The sequence below is a fragment of the Apodemus sylvaticus genome, chromosome 6 (assembly GCF_947179515.1).
Source record: "Apodemus sylvaticus chromosome 6, mApoSyl1.1, whole genome shotgun sequence".
In the NCBI taxonomy this organism is placed as follows: domain Eukaryota; kingdom Metazoa; phylum Chordata; class Mammalia; order Rodentia; family Muridae; genus Apodemus; species Apodemus sylvaticus.
The window spans coordinates 11,878,067-11,899,193 of NC_067477.1; the positions used below are offsets into that span (position 1 = coordinate 11,878,067).

Below are 21,127 nucleotides of genomic sequence, written 5' to 3' on the forward strand. Positions count from 1 at the left end.
AGAAAGAAAGAAAGAAAGAGAGAAAGAGAGAGAGAGAGAGAGAGAGAGAGAGAGAGAGAGAAAGAAAGAAAGAAAAAAAGGAAGAAAGAAAGACAGACAGACTTGGGGCCATAGGGAAACCCCAGGCCAAATAAAGAGCAACAGTAGTCTCCAGGCCAGAGGCCTGCTGTGCATCTCTTATGTCTGCGGACTGAGCCTGTGGGGGAGGCCTTCCTGGAGGGCCTCACTGCAGTACCTAACCCTGTGCCCTTGCAGCCTGCAGCCCCTCTTTCCTGGTGTGAATGAACTGGACCAGATCTCAAAAATCCATGATGTCATCGGCACACCTTGTCAGAAGACCCTCACTAAGTTCAAGCAGTAAGTGTGACATGTGCTTGGAGGTGGGGGTAGGCTGCTTGTTTCCATGACCCCCATGGCATTTTCTGTACCACTCACCCACCCACTTGGGCTTCTGTGAAAGTGAAGCCAACCATCTCTTGCGGGGAGCGGGGCCTCAGAGAGGTGCCCTCATCCCTGAGTCACAAATGCTCTCATAATCTCTTGGAAGGCCTGGTGTTTGGTTTTGTCCCCAGAGCATTTACATGGGACTTTGCTTGGTTCAGAACTGTGGCTTGGTCAGCAAGGCTGTCCGTAATGACTTCCTGGGCTGCCAGTCAGCAGTCAAGGTGACAGTGATGTCCAGCCCTTTCAGCCCTTTTGTAGTTTTGTTTTGATAGATGAAGCAGAGCCTGCAGGGACTGGGGGACTTGATGGGTGACATCTCCCAGAAGCCCCTGGTCTAAGGAAGGTCAGCAGAGAAGCAATTGCCTTGTTTTCTCCTCTCCACCTTTAGTTCTAGCCCCCAAAGGAAGGCGGGGCTTCTGCTTCCCCAGGCAAGGGCGTCTTTGTACACGTAGAGCATTCACATCCCTGCTTCCTAGATTATTTGGAGTAGTTTCAGTGCACACCAGAACTGAACAGGGGCTGCAGGAATGCACTCCATGCTCAGCCTCCCTGCTGGCTCAGAGCAGGGTGTTAGCTAGTAGCTGGGCCGTGCTGACGGTTGCGTCTCCCAGAGCCATTGGCATTGTAGGGTCTTCTCTTGGAGTTCAGGATGTTCTCTTGTCCTTTACCCCCTTTTTAAAGCCTAGGTTGCTTCAGACTCTGTAGCCTAGGCTGGCCTTGCATACCTGATTCTTACTTCTATATGACAAGTGATTATAGACTTGTACCACCACACCCAGCCTGACTCCCTTTTTGGGTTGTGAACTCTTCCTTCAGTGTGGGTCCCTTAGAGTTAGGGGGATGGCCACCAGTACTCTTAATGGCATGATGATTTATTGTCATTGGGCTTTCAATACAGGTCGAGAGCTATGAGTTTTGATTTTCCTTTTAAAAAGGGATCAGGAATACCTCTACTGACAACTAATTTGTCCCCGCAATGCCTCTCCCTCCTGCATGCAATGGTGGCTTATGACCCTGATGAACGGATCGCGGCTCACCAAGCTCTTCAGCACCCCTATTTCCAGGTGCAGAGGTAGGATTTCTAGTAGATTGCCTAGTGGTGAATGGGAAGTCTTGGCTTATGAGACCCATGAGACAAGGAACTGGCCTGGGAACAGTTCTGGCTGATAGTGATCGTTGCCGTTGGGACCTTCTCTGTGACGTGGCCATCTCCACTAATGACCTTCCCAAATGAGGCCGTTAGCCACTTCCTGCCCAGAGGGAAAGGGCTGCGTGGCTGCCGGTGCTCAGTGGCAAGTCTCTAGTAGGTAAGCGCCTAGAGAGCCTGGCACGTCCCGATGGATGGACAGCGTGAGAACACAGACTGTCACCTAGCTCTGCAAGGGTGTGAAGTGCCTGGTGGGAGGTGCTTACCGCAGGCATCCACTGCACACGTTGGCACACTCCTGACTTGGACTGTTTGGTCCTAGGACTGCATGCAGACTACTACATGCTACTTGGCCCCCAGCCCAGACAATGTTGGATGGTTACAGGGAGGAGAAGGCTGCTTCCAGTTCATGTGGAAAGAAGCATGAATGGCTATGCTAATGGCAGACTGTGGATGAAGGAAGAAGCTATGTTCTGGAGCCATTAGTGGAGGTGACCATGTTCTTTTTCCTCCCCTGCAGGGCAGCTGAGACACAGACCCTGGCCAAGCACAGAAGAGCTTTCTGCCCCAAGTACTCCACGGTGCCAGAATCATCCAGTCACAACTGGTCATTCTCAAAGGAAGGCAGAAAGCAGGTATGAGCAGAAATGAGTGAGCTGGGTGGAGACTGGAAACCTTCAGGTACTTGTGTCTGAGAAGGCTACCACAAGGTAGTGGAGAGTGGTGTCACACTTGTCCCAGAGGGCATCGTGTCAGCTGAGGCCTGAACACGCTGCAATGGTCTTGGCTTAGGACTGTTCTGATTGCCCTGTGGGCCTGGGTCTAATACCCAGGCCCTTTTCTGCCTCGCAAGTTATAGACCCACGGCTGACAGTGCACGCAAGCCAGCCCAGAGAGGGACCTTTCATGTTACCTGACCTGATGACCCTGTGCAGATACTTGTTCTGGGCCTAAACCTTTTATGGTAATTCCTGCCTGTCTCTCCTGCCTGTCAGGAGGTACTGAGAAGCCACAGGAGCTGCTAGCCATAGTTGGTAAGCATGGTAGGCAGGGCCAACAGGGAGTGTGTGTGCTTCCTGGTTAGACCCGACAGCTTCACGGGCAGTTTCTCCATCTCCTCACCTATCCTCCTGCATCCTGACATGTGACCCATTAGCTTGGTTCTGCCAGTGCACAGCTTTGGGCTAGCACCCAAACTCTATGTTCATTTTTTTTAGCTTCCTACCAATCACTTGGTCCTCTCACCTTTACTGAGGCTCTGTCTGTGGCAGCAGCTGATCCCATGATGCACTGCGGCCAGTGTCTGCCAGCGCACTGAGTGCCCTGTCGGATGTAGGTGCACTTGTGTGGTACCATCTCCCACTCTCCTCCAGGGCTTTCCCTCCCAGGGGACCTGCGGCTCCCTCACCTCCCATTACCACAGATGGCCTCCAGACTGACCTCTTAGCCACACTACCTTCTGCCCTCAAATTTGTCTGCTGGTCCCCACAGTGCAGTCCCACCCAAGGTGGGCCATCTCCTAGCTGTGGTATGTGTCACACCTTTGATGAGGGTACCTAAGGTGGCAGAGCCTTGTTCCAGGGAGTTAGTTGCACACCAACTAAGTGCTCCACATTCTCTTCACAGGCTAGGAATGTGGAGGGATTTTTTTTCTGCTTAAAAAATGCAGAAACTATTGGTCACGATGAGACATGCCTTTTATCCCGGCATTCAGGAAGCAGAAGCAGGGAGATTTGGCGAGTTTCAAGCCAGCCAGGGCTACATAGTGAGACTATCTCAAACAAACAAATGCAGAAACCATTTTTATCCTGAAGCTGAACAAAAAGCCTGCTGAGGTAACTGGTCTGGAGAGTCCAGTGAGCCGCGCAGCTGACAGCCCTGCAGGCCTTAGCCCGCGCCCCCATCACCACACTGGGAGTTGGCCGGCGCTCAGCTGGAAAGCCGCATTGAGGCCAGCGCTTGGTGGGTCTGGACAATACAAGAGGCTTCATGGGAGGCCTGATTTTGTCTGTGGGCTGTGGGGAGGCTGCCACCACACTCGGGTGTCTGTGCACTTGTTTGTGTCACCAAGGTTGATCAGGCACATGAGCTTCTTTTGCTTGACCTGATTCCTGAGGGGCAACTGATCAGTGTTCTGTTTCAAGAAGCAGTCCCTGCGGCAAGAGGAGGGCCATGCCAGACGACAGGGGCCGACCAGCTTGATGGAGCTCCCCAAACTGAGGCTATCTGGAATGACCAAACTGTCATCATGCTCCAGCCCTGCGCTGCGGTCAGTGTTGGGCACTGGAGCAAATGGAAGAGTCCCTGTGCTGAGACCCCTGAAGTGTGCTGTTGTCAACAAGAAGGTAGTAGGTCTCTAGCTTCTCAGTGGGGCTGCCCTCGGGCCTGGCCTTGGCCTCCACTCAGTGTCCATGGTTGTTCTTCAGCAGACAGACACGCAGAAGGACATCAAGCCTCACCTGAAGCACTGTCACCTGCCCACGATCAACAGGAAAGGGGGCGAGTACTGAGCGGCACGCCGCCGGGCCGTCCTCGGAGAGCACAGGCTGGCACCACGGCAGGCGCGCCTCTGCGGCTGAGGGTGGATGGGCCCGAGGATGCCTGTGAGCTGGGGCCTCACAGTGCGTGGTGGCTCCGGACATGCTGCCTTGCAGCCCGTCTCCACAGCCTGGAGCCTCGTGTGTTGGCAACTCCAAAGCAGCTGTACTGAATGTTTCAGTTTAATATATTTGTAAAACCACCTCATTCAAGGATTTACTCATTTTGTTAATGTAAGGCTCTGAGGTGACTTTATATGAATGAACAGATAAGACAGGGTGTGCTGCTCATGCCTATAATTCTAGGACCGGGGAGGCAGAGGAGGAAGAGCCCAGCCTGGGCTACATAAACCCCAAAACAAACAAACAAAAAACAAATAAAAGACCAAAATCTGTGATGAGTGACGTAGGCTTGGATGAGAGGCTTTGTGTACCTGGCACCTCAGTGCGTTCCTGACAGGATTGGCGGGTATTCCAGGTGTGTGGCTGTGTCCCCTCACAGGAATGCTGTTGGAGACTGAATTCCACTAAATAAGGTACTGTCACAGCATCTCATCAGGACAGTGTCCACTTAGATGTGCTTTGAGCCACTCCTTTGTGTCTGCTTTCCTGAGCTGCAGGTGGGTGTGCGGATCTCCGAGTGCCAGCTTCAGGTGGTGGCCACATTGTCTTGGCTGCAGTGCCTAGGCTCCCTTAGAGATGTGCACCCAGGTGTCCGATTGCCAGTGTTGCTTGGAAGAAGTAGGAAAGTTGGGGCACCTTGTACCCTGGAAAAAGACACTGAGCTAGGGCAATAGGGCGCCAGTAAGATGCTGCCTGCATCAGAGGACCTGTGTCAGGACCCATGGAGTCCAAGTAACATCCCTGTAACCCCATCACTGTCGCAGGGAGCAGTACAGGATGGGAGAAAGACAGGAGGGTCTCCGGGGCTTTCTGGCCCCCTAAAACTTGTTGTACCATAACCCAGCAAGTTCCAGGTTCAGTGAGAGACTCCAGTGTCGCGGAAAACAGTAAATGGCACACTGGGGGTCTTCTTCGGGCTTCTGCACTTGCCCATGGGTGCACACACCCACACACAGTGCGTGTTCTCTCTCTGCCCACCCCCCTCAGCCTGACTCACCACAGAGAAGGGATGGAAACACTATAAAAATGGCACTGAGTGGACTCAGAGCAAAGCAGCCATCAGACAGCTGGACTTCAGGACAAGGTCCCCCTAAGCGTCTTAGCGTTTGTTTTGGCTTTTGCTGTGTTGGGGGTGGAATCCTGGATCCTTGCGCTCTGGGTAAGCACTCTTAGCAGTAGCCTAGCCTCTGCTCAGCCCTGGGAAAAAAGGAATTGAGTATGCCTCTTCTTTTTTTCCTTAAAGGAAACAGAAGAATTTTTTTAAAGGATTTATTTATTATATGTAAGTACACTGTAACTGTCTTCAGACACCCTAAAAGAGGGCATCAGATCTCTTTTACAGATGGTTGTGAGCCACCATGTGGGTGCTGGGAATTGAACTCAGGACCTCTAGAAGAGCAGTCAGTCTTAACCGCTGAGCAGTCTCTCCAGTCCCCCACCCCCTTTAAATCTTTTCAAATTACATCATTTAAAAAGTAAAACTTAACAGGGAAGTGGGGAGTCTCAAATCTCTGATCCCCTTCCTTAAGGGCTCTACTGACCCAAGCAAGCTTCAGGCCACCAGTCGGGTGGGTTGGGGCAGTGACACCATAGGACAGCAGAGGACAGAATGGGTGTGGATCACTGTGGGTATGGGTATCCAGCATGGCAGGCTTAGACTGGGCAGAGCCAGGGCCTGATGGGTGTCTTCTGCATGCCTGGGACAGTCTCTTGTACCCAGGCATGGAGGAGAGCGCCTGCAGGGAAGGGCTGTGCTGCCTTCGCTGTCGGTGTAGCAGTCTCAGTCCAGTAGCATTACCTTGGCTATCAGCCAGGCCAGCACAGACAGGGCCCAAGGGTGGACGCCAGCAGAGTGGGCCTGTCAGGATGGCCCAAAGGAGGACCTGCGTGGCTGGCAAACCGGGCTGAGCCTATGCAGGGCATTAGGGCAGAGAAGCAGTCCCTGGAAAGGTTGCAGCAAGGACCTGAGAGGAAACCTCTGGCTCCCTCAGCCTCCCATGTGCCTGGCATAGCTGCCCAGCACACCAACTTCTCCTTGTGACCATCACCAATCACCGTGGCATTCTGAATGGAATGGCCAAGAAGTCTCACCATTCCCTGACTGTGTCTAACATGACTATAGAAGCTAGAATGCAGCATTTGCTCTACCTCAGACCCTCGGAGTGGCGTCTGTCATGTTCTACAGTACCAGGTAAGTGAGCTGACTATCGCTTCCTTTGGCTCCAGGACCTGCAGTGTGCTGGGTGTCGGTGGTGTTAGGGCAGCTACAGAACCATGAGAAGAACCAACCTAGACGGCAGGGCTAGGGACCAGTCTTAGAAAGAGCCAGAAAATTGCTACAGGCACAGAGTCATCCACGGTAAACTGGGACACCGCGGGTAAATGAGGACTCACGGCTACACAGACTGGCTGAGGCAGGGACCAAGGCCCCTGAGCCGTGGCCAGCAAGAGCTGTGGGGTACAACTGGAGCATCTCTTCAAACGGTGCTCAGGTTCTCTACAAGAACTTGCTGCCCTGGTGTCTGCCTGGTGTCCACCTGTCACTTCCTACAGATGGGGGCATCGAGGACAGAGCCCCTCTGGGAGGTCACTTTCCTGTGGGTGTTTTGGCTCAAAGGGCAGAGTTTCTGTGTGACCAGTGCTCCAAGATGACAGGAACACCAAATTGTAAAATGTGCCAACACTTTCCTCTAATATGATCGAGCATCGAGCATGTGATTTATAAACTGTTTAACTTACACAGTGATTGGGCTCAGTGCCACCAACCCTCATGACCTAACCTGATCACCAGAACCCACATGGTAGAAGGAAAGAAACAACGCCCTTGAGTGTCCTCTAACATATGTACCCGCTGAGTCTTCAACAAGGCATAGTGATATCTGCCTGTACTCCATGCACTGAGACTTAGAGGGCTGAGGGAGGATGACTGCTTCCATTTTGAAGTAATCTAAGCTACAGTGTGAATTCCAGGCTAGCCAAGGCCTGTCAAAACAGAATGCAACAAAACACACAGGAAAGAAGGCAGTGAGTCTCAGTGCCCTGTGCTGCACCTTTCCAAGGCTAAGGTCTTGTAGGCACCAGCAGGAGTGAGTGGCTTCCCCAGCCTGGGAGCCAGGAGTCTACAGTGAATGCAGACAAGCCGGGCTTTGCGCCGGTCAGCTGTGCGCAAGCAGCATCCTGTGGAAGCCAGAGCTGCGAGACTGAGCCAGCCTAGCCCAGAGCCCCACTCTGTCTGCGCCTTGGTTTAATGGGCTCCTTTGGAGAAATGTTTCAGACGCCTTGTGGCTTACTCACCGACATAGAGCCTTCAGGGGCCCAGCTGTGTATGATGCTTTAAAAGCCGAGGAAGGCCTCCTGCTTGGAAATCCATGCTTTGTTCTCTGTCACCTGCAGCAGCTACGGGTGAGCCAGGAACTCACCTGAACAGGAAGCCGCACGCCTGCTGATGCCAGCCCCACCCCCAAGCCCCACGTGACTGATGGCCCGAGCTAACTCAGTCGTGGTGCTGCTGCTGAAGCCGTGGAAGTGTACAGTATGTGGTCTCAGCTCTCAAGGACAGCAGGTGGACGCTAAGCCACGTGCCTACACCAGAGTCCCCATGCCTGGGCAGCCCTGCGTGTGTGGACTTGGCCCAGAGCCCAGAATTCTCCAACAAGCCGTGTTTTTAACAGTTAGACTGACAGGAGGGATCAAGGAGCGTGAAACACAAAGAACCAAGTACTTCAGTACCAACCATGAGGCCAAAACAGACGGAAGTTTAAAAAAGGATAAACAAATAGTATATTCAAGATAATTTTAATATTAATATTTTTGTGAATTAGAAATATCACTCTTAAATGATGAAAATTACTAGTGGGAGTAACTATTTCCCCCATATCAGAATTACATTATTTACACATATAATACAGACTTGATTGCATCAGAAACAACAGTACTAAAATAAATGTTAACAGATAAAAAGGGCATCGCCACTCCATACTGTGGAGGCAGGAGCCCGCTACGCCCATATTCAAAGTCATTTCTATTAGCATTAAACTATTTTAAGTGCAAACAATGTTTTAAGTCTATGATTGCAGCATCTGTCTGTCTGCAGCACGTGTTTAAGTCAGAGGTGACAACTGTCTCCAAGAGTGCATCCCAAGCTGTGTAATGACCACCTAAAGTATAAAACACATCGGTGCAAACCAGAGCCAAGTGCCATTCAGAATAGCTCGATTTAAGGTTCAAGAAACATTTTACTTTACACTATGTACATATATATATATTATATATATGGATTTAGTTACATTGAATTTTAGAGTAAAAAGCAAGAAAACTCCATTTCTCAGTTTTTACTGCAGTCCCAACAGACTGACTTAAAAATGGAAACAACTCTTTGGGTTTAGCAGCATCACACAGCCCTGCAGGCCGCTGCTGCCTGCCGCCTGCCAGTGGCTCCAGCGCAGCTCAGGGCTCCGTTGTCGTCTGTCACTCCCTCAGTCCACGCGTGTCCGGGGGAGCCTGGGAGCAGCAGTGCAACTGCTACACTACAGTCCCACCTGGAGAACTGGCCTGGCTTGGGGATGACAACAAGCCCTGTGAACAAAGCAGCTCACATTATTCCAGCAAGACACAGGGCAGCGCAGAGAGCCCGGCTCACCCTGGCCTGCGTTGGCACAGGCCACGCCTCCCGAGGCTGGAAGCCAGGCTTTAACTCCCCGGTCTGCCCAGCTGATCCTTCTCTGAGCACTGCTCTGTGCCTGGGTCAAGATTCTGCCCCAACAACAGCTAGAAGGAAGGTGGAGGCGTTTACTGGGGACTATCAGAGCCTTTGGGAGAGGGTGTGGCTCAGACAATGTGGCTGAGGGCAGGGTCACCAGCTCAAGCTGTCCCCAAGGACAGTCTAGTGGCACTTTTAAAAAGGGCATCTCCTCCTGAGGTGCACTTGCTTTCTTGTTGAGGGTGCTGAGGCAGCATCCCAAGATTTAGTTTGGCCAGTAGATGGGTGCTGCAGGTGCAGAAAAGGAGCCAGGCCCTGGTGGTGATTCCTGCAGCTGCTGGGAACGGAGGAGGAGCTACACAAGGTGCCACAGCCAGCCTAACCGCCCTGGAGCCAAGGGCGCCCATCCCTGGGCTGTGTGCAGTTACATTAGAGTGTGGTGCACATTTCTTAGGAATGTCAAGGTTACAGTAGCATGGCATCAGAACTAAAAGGGGGGTTCATGGAATTAAACATGTTTTAGCCGTCCCGAGGAATTATTTACTTGTTGAGTATTATTTACAGATGACAACATTTAATGCAAAGTAAACACTGCTACATTTTCATGGACTTAGTGCAGAAATGAGGACTGACAGTGGTCAACGGCTCATCAGTTTCACTCCAAGCTGTGTTGGGAGGGTGTTAGGGAGAGCTGGCCTGCTGTAAGCCATTTGGCCTGTAGTTTCTTACCTCAGGCTGGAACCTATTTACTGGTCTAGACAAAACCAAGAGGCAAGAACAGATGGAATGCAGCAACAGCCCCTGCTCTGCATCTTCTGTAGGAGCTCTTATCCTCAGACCCATCCAGATAATGCTCCGAAGAGCCAGGCCCCCCAACCCGATTCTCCCCCCCCCAACCCACCAAAGCCAGTGAGGGTGGGTTCTGGCCCACCATGCCCCACCCCAGGTTGACAGCACACAGGCAGCAGCCACTTAAGTGTATGTAACCAGTCTTCTATGCCTAGGAAGCATTGCAAACAGAGACAGCCTGCCCAGTCACTCAGGGTGTTGCCTTTGGCCATGGTCAGCCAAATGGGATATGCACGATCATTAAATGATAATTAATGACTTAAAATCCAGGTGAAATAAATTTTAACTGAATACATCCTAACTTAAGACAGTATATAATCAAAATAAAAATTGATATTTTTAAAGGCAAGTGTATGAAGAGCCTTTGAAGTGCACTGCTTGCAGCACATTTCAACGTGGACAGGCCCCACCTTGGTATTCAGTGGCCAAGTGACCCATAATGCCATGGGAATCAACAAGAGTGACAGTCCCCTGCCTCTCCCCTGTTAAATGTGCCTACTCTGGTGGTCTCTGCAACCCTTTTCCTTGAAATTCTGAGGATGAGGAGTTTCCAAACATAGGCGACCAGGACTCCGGGCTTCTAGGTCCCAATGACAGTAGTTCATACTGTTTTCACTTAGTCTTGATAAGTCACCCATCGGTGAGCTGTGAGCTCTGACTCCCAGCCAGAGTCAACACATGCCCCAGGCCCTAACTGGCCGTGGCAATGGCGGTGGCAGTGGTCAGGAGCCAGGGAGAACCAGTTCAAATTCTCCACTGTATGCACTGTCCTGGCTACTAAGCTGAGGTGAACACAAATCTCCTAAACCAACAGATTATATCTGTCTTCCTTTCAACTTCTAAATTCTCACTCAGATGTCAGGAATTTGGGTTGTGGTCAACGGGGGTTCACTTCTGCAATGCCAACCCTGGCCATGGAGCAGGGCTCTAGTACCTGGAATCCTCCACCAGAGAGAGGAACAAACTCTTGGTTACTGAGAAGGTGAAATTAAGAAACAGACCTGGGGGTTGGGGATTTAGCTCAGTGGTAGAGCGCTTGCCTAGAAAGCGCAAGGCCCTGGGTTCGGTCCTCAGCCCTGTTAAAAAAAAAAAAATTTAAAAAAAAAAAAAAAAAAAAAAAAAAACAGACCTGGCCTCCAGTTCCTGGCCCTGTGGTCACAGGCTCCTGAGTACACTGGCCTGCTGGGGCCCTGGGATGACAGGGACACAGCATGTTCAGGTGCTCCACACACCCAGAAACGTGCGTGAAGCTAGCACAGGCCAGAAACTGAAAACTGAGTTCCGGGGAAGGGTCTCAGCAGCAGGGTCGGACCAGGTGGAGTCAGGTGAACCCGCCCAGCACTGATATGAAACATCACAATAGTGACCGCAGCACCTGCCTCTTAGAGACGCAGCTTTGCAGAATGAACTGGAGGCATTGGGAGGTGGGGGTGACATTCAAAGAGAATGTGAGACTGGGTGGGGTGGTGTAGGCCTCTAATCCCAGAACTGGGGAGGTGGAGGACGATGAGTCCAAGGTCCAAGCTGCAGAGACAGCGCAGTGGTTAAGAACACTGCTCTTCCAGAGGTCCTGAGTTCAATTCTCAGCAACCACACGGTGGCTCACAACCATATGGAATGGGAAATGATGCCCTCTTCTGGTGTCTGAAGACAGTGACAGTGAACTCACATTTATTAAAAAAAAAAAGTCTCAGGTCATCTTCAGCAACGTAGGAAATCTGAGCTAGCCAACGCTGGAGACCGTATATGAAACCTCAGTATCCCTACAGAAATAATGTAAGATACACTTCTTCAGGGGTGTAGCTGAGTTCCACTGAGCCCATTAGTAAGACAGTTTGGAGGTGGAAAGGGCAGAAGAATTACTCTTGTCCTGAGGCATGGAGCTGCCACAGCCCTGCTCTGTCCACCCTCAGGGCGGTGGTGTTTTACTTCATCATCCTGATTCCTTTGCTTGGGCTCAGAGACCGGCGGGTGTGTGCACCAGAGCCAGCACAGTACCTGCAGGGGCTCTCAAGAAGCCAGCATAGGGCTGGCTCTGCAGCAGACAACTCCTAAACCCAATGGTTACCAAGCTCTCTGGTCTCACCAAAGCTGCCAACACTGCTGGATATTTCAGTTCAAAGTCACACAACAAAATACTCCAGGCCTTGGTTTTGGGTTGGATTCTAATTTACAATAAATACAAAGCCACCAGAATTAAGCCTATTCCACCAGGATGTACTAGAAAAACAAAGACGTATAAGCCACTACATGCAAAGAACATGTGCATGTTCCTTCCCTGGCGGGCACTGCTGAGGTAGATCATGACCGACTGGACGCTATACCGGACTGTTCAGGGCAGACCTAGGCAGGGCCTGGAGTTCTGTTGGGCCCACATCAGGGCCTCCAGCTCCAGCTGTGGGAAAGCTGCTGCCCTTTCCCCATCTGACCTTGGCAACCTTTGGCCATAAACAGCTGACAGTACCTCAAGGTGACAGTGTAGGGTAAGTAACAGGTGCTGGCCGCGTGTTCCAGCCTCACCACCTAGTTGTTCACAGCCATTTATCGCTCCAAAAAACAAAAACAAACCTCGGCCCAGCCAGGCAGACCGCCCTTGAATGCTTGGGAAGAGTGACAGGATCTTCTACGATGCCTCAGCGTGGAGGGACAGCTGGCCTCGCAGCCCTCTGCAGCAGTAACTGCTCTCAGGTGGAGGCCAGGACCAAAGCAATTATCAATTATCAATTCATGCCTCTTCAGATGGGGCACCGTGAGTACCACCCTAAGTGACCACACTGCACATGCTCTGAGCCCTCGCTGGGTTCCCTTCTCTGTCAGAGTGTAAGAATCCATTATCAAATCCACTCCAAAACACCAGAGAAAAGCTGGACTGAAAGCCACGGTTCTGTGTAAGGGCCATGGAAGAGGCTGCGTGCCCAGACTCAATGAGATGGTGTAGGAAGCTCCCAGTGTCTGTGTCTACAGTCCAATGGCCTGGGTCTTGTCCCTTGACCAGACTTGACCTACCACTGACAGGCACTCAAAGCCCACAGGGCCCATACACCCTGATGTCTGATGAGAAAGGGTTAATAGTCTTCACAGACACCTAGGAAAAGAGAGAAAACAAAGGTTCAGCAGCCGAGGCTCCTCAGAGGCTATGCACGCAGGGAAACGCATGCCAGCCAAGGCCCTTATCCTGTGACCACCAGGCCCTGGAGTCTGCCACGGAGGAAAGAGGGTCCGGAATCCTCCACTGCTCACCGTTCCGAGGAGCTGCCTAGAACCTTCCCTAAAGGAGAGGCGCAGCCCTAAGGCAGAGGCGCCGCTCCAGACTCACTACCCGAACAAACCACAAATGTCCACAGGTAGCCTACACGGAAGGGCTAGGATGACGGAACTTTTTCTCTACACACATACTACAAGTTTTTTGTTTTTGTTTTAAATTACGTTATTTTTTTTTCTTTTTTTTCTTTTTTTGGTTTTTGGAGACAGGGTTTCTCTGTGTAGCACTGGCTGTCCTGGAACTCACTCTGTAGACCAGGCTGGCCTCGACCACAGAAATCCACCTGCCTCTGTCTCCCAAGTGCTGGGATTACAGGCGTGTGCCACCACTGCCTGGCTATGATTTTCTTTAAACAAAATTGGAAATGCTGTAAACCTATCTTTTAAGGACTTAAAAGCTATTTAGTACTGAGAAAAAGCACCGTGCTTTTTTTTTTCCCACCATGGTGGGAAATTGGGAGGTCACTTTAGACTACAGGTTTGAAGCCGACACAACCTGCACCCACTGAGGCAGGCAGTGAGGAAACAGGGCTTGGCAGGCACCAGCCCTGACCACAGGCAGCTAAGCAAAAGCCCAACGTCTCAGGAACAAGAGCCCACAGGTGAGTGGGCCGCATGGGCCTGAGGCCGCGGTGTCTGGGCCTGGGCCGGCTCACTCTCACCTTGGCCCGGGCAGGGACCTGTGGGTTTACACTGTCCGTCTGCAATTCCTGCACGGAAGTGTTTGGAGACAGAGGTACGCAATGAAGTAGGTCACTGAGCAGTGCTTCAAGCAGGACACCAGGCACGGCACGACCGGGGCTAACCAGTGGGGTCACCTACTGCTCTGGCTGCACTGGGCTCTAGGTGATCACAGAAGCCCAGCAGGTATGAAGTGGGACGTTGGCAGAGAGAGGGAAGAGCTCCTACAGTGCCCACAGTGCCCATGGCTCCCTAGGCTGGCTAGGGGGCTGCAGAGCCAGCTGGTAGACCAGCTACCTTCAGAGAGTTAGCGTCACATTGAAACCTTTTCCCACTCAAAGAAGAGTCCCAGCACCTCACTCAGAGCAGCACAGAACACAAGCTTAGCTGTCAGAGTCTAGGAAGCTGCCTGAGACACGCACAGGAAGAGCGTCTTCCACGGTTGTTGTATAGACATTAACACGGCTCTTCACTGTCCAGCATTTAACAGCTGTCCTTTTTGGCTCACTGAGAGTCCTTTTTATGAAGCTTAGATGTGAAAATGACTTAAGATGTCTCTACATTTACAATTCAATCACACGTTTATTCAAGGTCAATATACAGAGGACAGCCTCCAACTTCAGAAGTCAAGTATGTGGTAAGTCTTTTGCTGTGACAGGGACAAGGGAACAGCTAAAAGACAAAGCAATGAAACAGAAACATGGTTCTCAGAAAATGAACAACACTGATATTATTATTATTACTATTATTATTACTATTATTATTGCAACATTAGGAGCTCGGTTTCCTGGTAGTTCACAGCAGGAGGGCTCTTCAGGAGATGGAGTCAAGTTGTGCAGAGGTCAGATGAAAACGTAAGGAGGAATGCACGTTTTACCTTGACCTTCACTGAAGAGAAACATACCCGTACAACTTCATCACACAGTGTCACCCAATAACAATCTTTAAAACCTAAGTGCACAGAGGTTAAAATGCAGCATTTTCATACTTTTACCTCAGCAATCAGGAACTGAACCATGACACAAAGATGATGTAATGATTGCAGCATGAATGAAAACCTCAGCATCGTGGGACAGTTGCTCCGTGGGGAAGAGAGTATTCTTGCAACTGCATTTGGGATCTGAGTGTCAAGGTAACAGCTGAATACAAGTGCTTTTCCACAATGAGCCACAGGCTTTACCAGGGCCACACTGCCATCTCCTCTCCCTGGGACAGCCACCACATAGCACTTTGATGAGCACCTTGTTAGCCTAAGCCAGCTTGTGGTGGTCCAGTCGGGCAAACAGCATACTCTGACATAAACAGGGCACAGTGGGTGTGGTGGCTCCCCATGCATTCCCAGGATAGAGACCAGTTTGGCCTTAGAACCCAAACCCAAGCCAGAGGCTATGTCAAGTCAGTATCAGGGCACCCCACAGAAGTGCGTGGAGGCTCCATGGGTAAGGGCAGGGACCTTGACAGTGGACACACGTGTCTCAGTGGCGCCACTGGCCCTGAGCCAAGATGTGTAAGGCACCTTGGCGCCCTCAGCCTAACTGCCCACAGCATAGCCTGCACTCCAAGAACAGCCACTGGAAAAGCCACCACTGAGCTCTGCCCCTAGTTTTCCCTCAGGTGGCACTGGGTTTCCACAGGATCCTTTCTGGCCCTCCATGTCTTGTGTCTTGTTAGTCCTCACACTTCTGAGCTTGCTCAAGAGAGAAAACATCTCCCTCCAGCAAGAGGTGAGAGGACCTTGCACTCAGGTACACACATGTGCTAAGGCAGGCTCACTAATTTTAGCACAAACTCAGTAATGTTATAATTTATTAAAAATTCAGAATGCATCACAGGATGGGGAGGATTGGCTGTGCCCTGGGTGTTTAAGACAAACACTAGCTGGCTACTGGTCCCCACCTGGGGTGAGCCGTGTGTACACAACCCCAGACCCTGCAGTTCCGTAGCCCGTGTCCCACCTAATGTAAGAGTGCCTTTGAGACACTGGCTGCTCTGCTCTCCACCTCTCGCTTCTCTAATAGCACTCACCCTGCATCCTGATCTCAGTGCTCCCAGAGCACTTCTAAACTCAATCAGGACAAACTTAATGCTCTTTACCCTGTGTAGGCTAATTTGGAGGCAGAAGCTACTAGCTGCAGTATCACCCAGTCTCTCTGGAGCATTTGCTTTGAAAAGAAGATAAAACTTCTAAGCCTCTCCAGAGGGTTGAGACGGGGCTCAGAAGTGCAGCCGTGTTTGGCAGGGGTTGAATCCTTTGGCATAATCCCTGGCACCACATGCACAGAGAAGGAAAACTGGGACGCTGGGGCTGAGTCACCATAGCCACAGTGCAGCTGGCTTCCGGAGTCACCAGAAAGGTTGCCTGTGGTGGGCAAGCAGGACAGACAGGAGGTTGCAGCTGTCCAGTGGGGCCTGCACTGAGCCCGCAGGCCTCTGGGCTAGAGCATGTAGACTGTGCCTGTAAGGCCCTCTTGCCAGAGGCTGTTTCAGTCCAGGAGCAAGTTACCAAAGACAGTCGTGCTCATCAAAGTGCTTGGGGGAGTTTTGAGGAGGAAGCTCAGTTTGCTGAGAAAACTAAAAACATGCTCCCCAAATTTCTCTGGGTAGCTACGGCAGAAGCACGGTGGCCCTAGTCCTCATTCTTTGGGGGTCAGGAACCACCACAGCAATTGCTGCAACCCCAGGACCCCCACCTCTGTCTGCCGGGCACCAGGAGGAAGGGAGCCCCGCCCTCCAGCACCAGCACCCTCTTCTGGAGCTGCCGCACCTTTAGTTCTGGTCTTGGAGAACACCTTGCACTCTGTCCTCCTGCCTGCAGAACTGCTCTGCCGGCTGTCAAAGAAAGGGGGGCAGGAGTCAGTCAGGGGGGCAGAGTGGGCCTGGAGTAGCACCACGCCCTCCATGCAGGGGCCAGCCCGGGCCAGGTCATGCAGCTGAGACAGCCCTCTAGAGCTGGTCTGGGCTCTTACCAGACCCTGAACCTAGCAGGGAGCCCAGGGGTAAGACACACAGCAAAGGACCCCAAACAGGGTTTCCAGGTTAAACATTAAGGACACAACACTTAGCAGCAGAAGCTGGAAGAGATTGTGACTAACCCCCAAATCACAAACTGTGACATTTTTATGGGGATGCAGAAGAGAATTCATAGGTCTCCATCCAACAACAACGGTGGGGCCTTTTCTCTTTTTTTCTTTTAAAGAGAGTAGTATCCACCCTGTTCTGCCTCCTCCCACTTCCCACCAGCGAGTGATCCGAGTCACTCTGGCAGCACCCTAGCAATTTCCCCTGATCCCAGCTCATGGGGCAGGGAATGCTACCAGGGCAGGGGATCTGTAAGCGCCCATTATCTGTGCTGGGTCCAGAGATATACATGCAATGGCCCTCTGCCAGCAAAGACACCCTCAAACTGAGAGATCACCACAAGCTTCACCATAAACTTTACTTACCTATGACTGGCCACTCCCTATTTAGGCCACACACAGTCTTGAATTTGGAAACTGCATACTCAATGACTCAGAAGCATTTGAAAATGAATTTCAGAAACTGCACATGGAGTGCTTCATTTCTCGCTTGCCCTCCCACGTCCTGAAGGTCTACCTGGCAGCAGCCTCTGCTACCTCAGGTCAGAGCCCTGTGGCGAAGGAGTCCATTTCCAGGGCAGATGGACACGAGCACCCTTGTGGCGTTAGTTGCTCGGGACGTGGAGTGCCTTGGCACACGGGTGAGACGCGCTGGGGACTGCCGCCGTCTCACAGGCAGCATGCTCCTGTGGCCGTCACATTAAATGGCAGGCACTTTAAGGAGGAGGAGCATAAGGATGGGCTCCCGATACGCCATGAACATGTAAGAGCAAGGGAAGGGGCCTGGGACATGGCCTGGATTTCTGGAGAGGGAAGCCAGTAGCTGACCACTGTCTACCAGAATCTAGACACCGGGGAGACATAAAAGCCTTGCCAAGTCTTCATTACCGAGTCATGTTCACTACTAGAGCCAATACTGCTATATTTAATTCCAAAGGTTCACAACATGGAAAATGATTCTAAATGTTCTAAATAAATTAAGAAATCAAATAATTATCATTTTGACACAAAATACCCAGCTCACTGAACTGTCCCCCACTGTGAAAACTCGTGTTTAAAAAGCTCTTCCTTGAGCAGCTGAGCGGGACCTGCAGAGTGCACCCTGGCACTCTCCTGCCTGGGGCAGTTGACTGCCCTGCGCTGAGGACACAGCCAAGGGAGGGGGGCACTATGGCGGGCTCAGAGGCCTGGACTCACAGCTGCTGTGTAAGAACAGGATGGGGGTGTGTGCCTTTGTGCTTCCCCCAGGACCTGAGTCCACGCAGTCGTCACGTCAGGAGGTACGCTGCAGCCCGGACACCTACAGTCCTCACAAAGCAGACCAGGAGCCTGGCCTTGACTTCCTGCCCCTCCCGCTCCACACAACCAAACAGACAGAACCTCCTTCCTGCTGTTGGGGAAAAACTCAGCTATGTGCATCTAACATGTGAGTCTTAGCTGATGTGGCAAGAGGCCTTCTGAAAGCCGTGGCTGCTGTCCTTGGCCACAGAACATCTTAACTGCCCAGGCTCTGGAACACATGGAGATTTTAGTGCACAATTTCAATCAGAGTTCTACAAACTGCTTCTTTGAAAAAAGATGTTTATTAAACAATTTTAATTGTCATAAAATGACTAAAATGGGTTTAAAAATTAAGGCTCTTCTCTTTCTGCGGATTGCCAGACAATGTAAAAATAAAATCAATCAACCCTGATGGACGCTGTGTTCCTAGGTTAAATTTCATAAATTCCTAAGTATTTTATAATTTAAGATAAAAAGTTGTACTATAAATGATAATTAATACCCATCTGTACTGACATACACTGTCCAGGTATACAGCAATCTAGTTGAGTGGTTACGCAAAAAATATCCCAGTTAAAGCATAAAGTTTGACTTTAGCATTTTAATGTCATTATTTCTCCACACTGTCATGATTTCCCTAAAACTGAAATAGCCTGATACAGGAACGCTAACTTTGGGACTCTATATACCCAGAGGGATGACTGACCTGGCTGGCAATTAGTCTGATTATATATTTGTAAATGCTCTAAGGTGAATTATCAAATGATTCAGAATTACATGGCATGCAGTATCCAAAAGTATGGCTCTGATGCGTTCAGATTTACATTAAGAAGCGCCGTTCACATTCATTGTACATCCCGCCCCTCCCACAAGAAATAAAATCACCGCCTAGTCCAGTTCTCGATCTGGTGCAGCATTAAGGGTTAAAACTTACCACTTTACCAGGCCTTGCCCACGTGCAAATAAATCCCTCCTGACAAGCAGTGACTATACAGTCTTCAAGAAAAACCAATACCGTCAGTCTTTCATGAGCTATCTTTTTACAGATCAGTGGCTCTAACGAGGGGACATCTTCCATCCGAGGACACAGGGATGTCCCCAGAGCTTTAGCTGGGTCCGTTTTGGCTTTAGTAACTAGGTTCAGTTTATCACTGCTCTTGCTGGAAATGTGTCCCATACTATGGTTTCGTTTATGGTCTTTCTCGTGGTGTCTCTCCTTCCGGTCATGTAGCGACAGAGTTGCAAACTTGCTGACCCCAGAGGCGATGGCCCCGTCCATGACGCTGCTTTTGCTACCAGCATTGGAGACTGCTGAATGTGGAAGGCTATTGGACCGTGGCAATGGAGGGGGCACAGAGTTCCCAGGTGTAGTGACACTGTTCCCATTGCTTCCGGCAGGCGGACTTGTGGCATTCATAACATTTGTATGTGTCCTTGCTCTTGAGAGGGGCTGGTGAGGGAAAAGGATGTCTTCTGTAAGGTCCCATAAACACAGCTGTGTATCCTGGCCCACTGAACCAAACCGATACGTAACACTTACAGGGCGGCTGTCTGTAGAGTTCCGTTTGGATAGCCTAGACTGTGTACTGTTGGCTCGATCTCTGCCAAAATGAAGAAGGTCCTGGAAGTCCTCGTCACTGCCACTAAACTCCATAGGGTCACTTTCTTCTACACTAGTAGTATAGGGATCAAATGCTACAACACTGACCCAGGATTTGTGCCCATGGCCTCTAGCTATTACTCGGCAGTCTAGAAAGGACCAGACTGTCACCAAGTCGTCCTCTCCACCTGTCACAATGTACTTTCCATCAGGGCTCCAGCACACACAGAGCAAGCCCCCAAAGTAGCTTTTCATTGTACCGTGCAGCTCCACTGAGTCAAAGTTGAACACACGCAGAAACCCGTCCTGGCTCACACACGCTAAGAACTTGCCATCTGGGGAGAAAGCAAACTCGTTGAGGGCCCCCTCGCCCACCGTCCACTTAAGGAGAGGGTTCCTCGTGGATTTGCTCTTGCAAGTGTGCACAGCAAAGCTCTCCCCCTGCTTCAGGAGCTGGTAGTGGGGGGCTGTGGTGCCACAAGTGTGCTCCACATTATATAAGTACATGTTCCCACTTGAATGGGCTACTAGGAAAAGGCTTTCCGAACCAGGAACCCATTTGACACAGGTTACGCGTGACTTGTCTATTAGTCTCTGTGAAGACAAAGAGAACACGTTATCACAATGGAGAAGTTAAGGTCTATTTTTCCAGAAAAAAACCTGCCTGCTTCTCAGTAAGAAAGTAATGGTCCATCCGAGCACTCCACACTTATCCTCTGTCAGCCAGGTCAGTGAAGCACATGTGGCCCATCCCAGAACTGCACTGGGGTGCCAGTCATTTGATAACTACCCACAGAGAACCTACTCAGTGCCCGGTATCAGGTCCCGGGCACACCGGGGAGAGACAGCCCTTGCCCCGTATGGCACGACGGCTGAATGTTTCATTTCAAATACAGCAGCTTCCTCTCTGTGATGAGGACTCACAGGAAAAGTTTTGGTCCTCATGGCTTTCTTTGCCTGTGTCACTGCAGGCCATGGGCTGACTACATTGTTCCTTTGTGGCTGCTCGAGGCAGGGAATCATCTGTATGTAGTCTGTGACCAGCAGAACAGAGAGGACTTGAAAGCCTACTTCCTGGGTGGGCAAGGTGCAGCTCTGGACTCACTGTGGCATTCCTCAACCCAGATGATGGCCTGTGAGTATCTTACCCACGTCTCCTCACTCTCTCTGGAACAGGATGGAGGTTAGTTAGCTCGGGAGTCTGCTCTACCACTACCATTGTGTTCCACACTCCCCTCTGGTCTACTGATCTAGTTGCCTCTTTAGCTGCCTGTATCAGTGTCTTGTCTTTTTAAAACCAAACTAACAAAAGCAAGACATGAATGCCACTCAAGATATAGAGAAGAGGTAGCCTTCTCTGTGCAGACCCTGCCACAGGGCTCACTAAAACACACGCCCTCCACAGGCTGGAGCCTCAAAATTACATTG

The 21,127-nt window shown here is 50.9% G+C and overlaps 2 protein-coding genes across 6 annotated transcripts in view; one reads left to right on the plus strand and one right to left on the minus strand.

Annotated features, from left to right (window-relative positions):
- Mok (MOK protein kinase) overlaps window positions 1–4,523 on the plus strand; it is a 34,560-nt gene extending 30,037 nt beyond the window's left edge. The window contains exons 8-12 of one of the 2 annotated variants that reach the window (XM_052185009.1): window positions 256–357; window positions 1,343–1,516; window positions 2,112–2,226; window positions 3,736–3,936; window positions 4,021–4,523. In XM_052185009.1, coding sequence (XP_052040969.1) covers window positions 256–357; window positions 1,343–1,516; window positions 2,112–2,226; window positions 3,736–3,936; window positions 4,021–4,101 — 673 coding nt within the window. In that variant the 3' untranslated portion in view covers window positions 4,102–4,523. The remainder of the gene's footprint in view (window positions 1–255; window positions 358–1,342; window positions 1,517–2,111; window positions 2,227–3,735; window positions 3,937–4,020) is intronic. The other variant, XM_052185010.1, reaches the window with a different exon arrangement.
- Window positions 4,524–8,030: 3,507 nt separating this feature from the next.
- The window catches only part of Wdr20 (WD repeat domain 20), a 61,164-nt gene continuing 48,067 nt past the window's right edge, over window positions 8,031–21,127 (minus strand). Inside the window, exons 3-5 of one of the 4 annotated variants that reach the window (XM_052185012.1) lie at window positions 19,034–20,293; window positions 16,506–16,570; window positions 8,031–8,826 (exon numbers count right to left, since the gene is read on the minus strand). In XM_052185012.1, the coding sequence (XP_052040972.1) occupies window positions 16,508–16,570; window positions 19,034–20,293 (1,323 nt within the window). In that variant the 3' untranslated portion in view covers window positions 8,031–8,826; window positions 16,506–16,507. Of the gene's footprint in view, window positions 8,827–10,874; window positions 16,571–19,033; window positions 20,294–21,127 lie in introns of those variants that run through there. The other 3 variants (XM_052185013.1, XM_052185011.1, XM_052185014.1) reach the window with 3 other exon arrangements.